The sequence below is a fragment of the Sapajus apella genome, unplaced genomic scaffold (genome assembly GCF_009761245.1).
Source record: "Sapajus apella isolate SASKATOON/1434 unplaced genomic scaffold, GSC_monkey_1.0 scaffold5448, whole genome shotgun sequence".
In the NCBI taxonomy this organism is placed as follows: Eukaryota; Metazoa; Chordata; class Mammalia; order Primates; family Cebidae; genus Sapajus; species Sapajus apella.
Genome location: NW_022442372.1, coordinates 1 through 2,984, shown reverse-complemented (window position 1 = coordinate 2,984; position 2,984 = coordinate 1). Strand labels below are relative to the sequence as shown.

Here is a 2,984-nt window from a genome sequence, read left to right as displayed (position 1 = left end):
GGGTTTTACTATTCTGGTCAGGCTGGTCTCGAACTCCTGACCTCAAGGTTTGCTGAATCCGGTTCCTGCTCAGCTTTTCCCTTCCACTAAATGCATCTGGAGTCCCAAAGCAAGTTAATTCCTTGACCGGGCGCGGTGACTCACGCCTGTCATCCCAGCACTTTGGGAGGCCGAGGCGGGCGGATCGCCTGAGGTCGGGAGTTCGAGACCAGCCTGACCAACATGAAGAGACCCCGTCTCTACTAAAAATAGCAAATTTAGCCAGGCAGGGTGATGGGTGCCCGTAATCCCAGCTACTCTGGAGGCTGAGGCAGGGGAATCGCTTGAACCCCGGGGGTCGAGGTTGCGGTGAGCCGGGATTGTGCCATTGGACTCCAGCCTGGGCAACAAGAGTAGGACTCTTTTTTTTTTTTTTTTTTTTTTTTTTTGAGACAGAATATTCCAGGCTAGAGTGCAATGGCGTGACCTCAGCGCTCACTGCAACCTCCACCTCCTGGGATCAAGCGATCCTCCTGCCTCAGCCTCCCGAGTAGCTTGGATTACAGGCGAATGCCACCATAACCAGCTAATTTTTGTATTTTTCGCAGAGATGGGGTTTTCTCATGTTGGCCAGGCTGGTCTCGAACTCCTGACCTCGTGATCCGCCCACCTCGGCCTCCCAAAGTGCTGGGATGAGAGGCGTGAGCCACGGCAGTCCCCCATTCCCCCCCCAAAAAAAGAAAAAAAAAAAGTTGATTTCCTTTTCCACGTCCGTCAGCGATTCACACCAGATGCATTCCTGTGGCTCTCTAGGGTCTGATGACGGGCAGACCAGCGCCGTGTACATTTACGTGCCCTTGGTCCTCGGGACCATGGTGTGTGCCCTGGTCCTCGGCTTCCTGTTTAAAAGGTAATCCCCGAAGCACCTCGGCATCCCCCAGACACACGTGCGGCGGCTGGGCGGGGGGGACGGCGCTTTCTCCAGAGGGTGTCTGTGTTTCTCACAAAGACAGCCTGGTCCTGTCACGCATCCGGTGACACGGACAACTTGCTTGGGATGCCACGTTTTTGCCGGACGTGAGATCCCCCTGCCCCCCACAAGGCTGAGCTGTGGGCACAGAGGCGATGCCTTCATGCCCTGTGTGTCTTCTGCTGTAGGGCAGGATGCTTCCTGGCTGTGTCACCTCCTGTGTCAGCCTCCGGAGTAGCTAGGATGACGTACGTGCACCGTCACACCTGGCTAATTTTTGTATTTTTGGTCGAGAAGGTGTTTGTCCATGTTGGTCAGGCTGGCCTGGAACTCCTGGCCCCAGGTGATGCGCCCGGCTCCTCTGCTGTGTCTAAAGATGACGCCTGTCATGGGATGTATGAGATGCGTGACGATCTCGTGTCAAAATCCTTGACTTAGTGACATTTGCGGAGGTCGTGTTTCTAATAAGGCCCCATTCACAAATTCGAGGCAATCGAAGCGGACGATAGTTGGATTCAAAACAATTGTATCATCTTCCCTCTGGAGCTTCCAGGGGAGGATGATTCCTGCCTGGCTCAGCTCCTGGGGGCGCCAGGTGTCCTGGGCTAGTGGCCCCATGACTGCAGTTCCAGCCGCTGCGTCCACGTGGCCTCTTGGTCTGCGTCTGTCTGTCTTCTGTCTCTCAGAAGGATGCCTGTCATTGGATTTAGGACTCACTGCAATCCAGGGTCATCTCACCTTGACATCCGTTAACTAATTACATTTTTTCCTTTTTTTTTTTTTTTTTTTTTTCCGGGTTGGAGTCTCACTCTGTCTCCCAGCGCGATCTCGGCTCACTGCGACCTCCGCCTCCCCGATTCAAGCGATCCTCCTGCCTCAGCCTCCCGAGTAGCTGGGTTGACACTCACCCGCCACCACACCCCGCTAAGTTTTTGCGTTTTTCGTAGAGACGGCGTTTCTCCATGTTGGCCAGGCTGGTCTCAAACTCCCAACGTGAGCTGATCCTCCCGCCCTCGGCCTCCCAAAGTGCTGGGATGACAGGCGTGAGCCGCCACGCCTGGCCAAGATTTTTATCACTTGGTGATCCTTGGTGATGTTGTTTTGGGTAGTTGAACTGAGCATCCTGAGGAAGGCAGTCTGGCGGCCTGGGGCTCCCTTCACGCTTTCCCTCTCTGTCCCTCAGATGTGTCCGGATGCAGCGACTCTTCCCCCCGGTTCCAAAAATCAAAGACAAACTCAACGATGAGAATCAGGTGGAGGACCAGGTAGGTAGGGGTGGGCGGAGCGGAGAGCTGGGGTGGAAAGCCGGGGAACCGGGAATGGGGACACGGGTTCTGAGTGTCAGCCGCCCTGCTTCTCCACCAGCTGGGACCTCAGCGTCACCACGGGCTGTGGCTGGAATCTGTATCCAGCTCCTGGGTCTTCCACCTGGGTTTGGGTCAGGGTGTAGTCAGGTCGTGGTCAGCGTTTTCTCTGTGAGCTCCATCAGGAGAAACTGAGGCGGGTGGGTGGTCAAGAAAAGGGGGAGAAGAAGGTAGAGCAGGCCGGGCGCGGTGGCACTTTGGGAGGCCGAGGTGGGCGGATCACCTGAGGTCAGGAGTTCAAGACCAGCCTGGCCAACATGGTGAAACCCCGTCTCTACTAAAAATACAAAATGAGCCGGGTGTGGTGACGCACGCCTGTCATCCCAGCTACGCGGGAGGCTGAGGCAGGAGAATTGCTTGAACCCGGGAGGCGGAGGTTGCGGTGAGCGGAGATCACGCCACGGCACTCCAGCCTGGTCAACAGAGTGAGACTCTGTGTCAAAATGAAAACAAAACAATCTCTTCTCCAGAAAACCTCAGCGTTTACCATTTAGACCTTTGATTAGATGAGGCCCAGCTTTTCCTCTTTAGAATCTTCAACTGATTAGAGGAGGCCCACCCTCCCCCTTAGGGCTTAGACTGATTAGATGAGGCCCACCCTCCCCCTTTGGGCCTTAGACTGATTAGATGAGGCCTGCCCTCCCCACTTAGACCTTAGACTGATTAGATGA

The 2,984-nt window shown here is 55.3% G+C and overlaps 1 protein-coding gene across 1 annotated transcript in view; it reads left to right on the top strand.

Moving 5' to 3' along the window:
* LOC116547911 (granulocyte-macrophage colony-stimulating factor receptor subunit alpha-like) overlaps window positions 1-2,482 on the top strand; it is a gene marked incomplete at its 5' end in the record, with an annotated part of 3,446 nt that extends 964 nt beyond the window's left edge. Inside the window, 2 exons of the mRNA XM_032273670.1 lie at window positions 793-889; window positions 2,133-2,482. Coding sequence (XP_032129561.1) covers window positions 793-889; window positions 2,133-2,448 — 413 coding nt within the window. The remainder of the gene's footprint in view (window positions 1-792; window positions 890-2,132) is intronic.
* Between the last annotated feature and the right edge of the window lie 502 nt (window positions 2,483-2,984).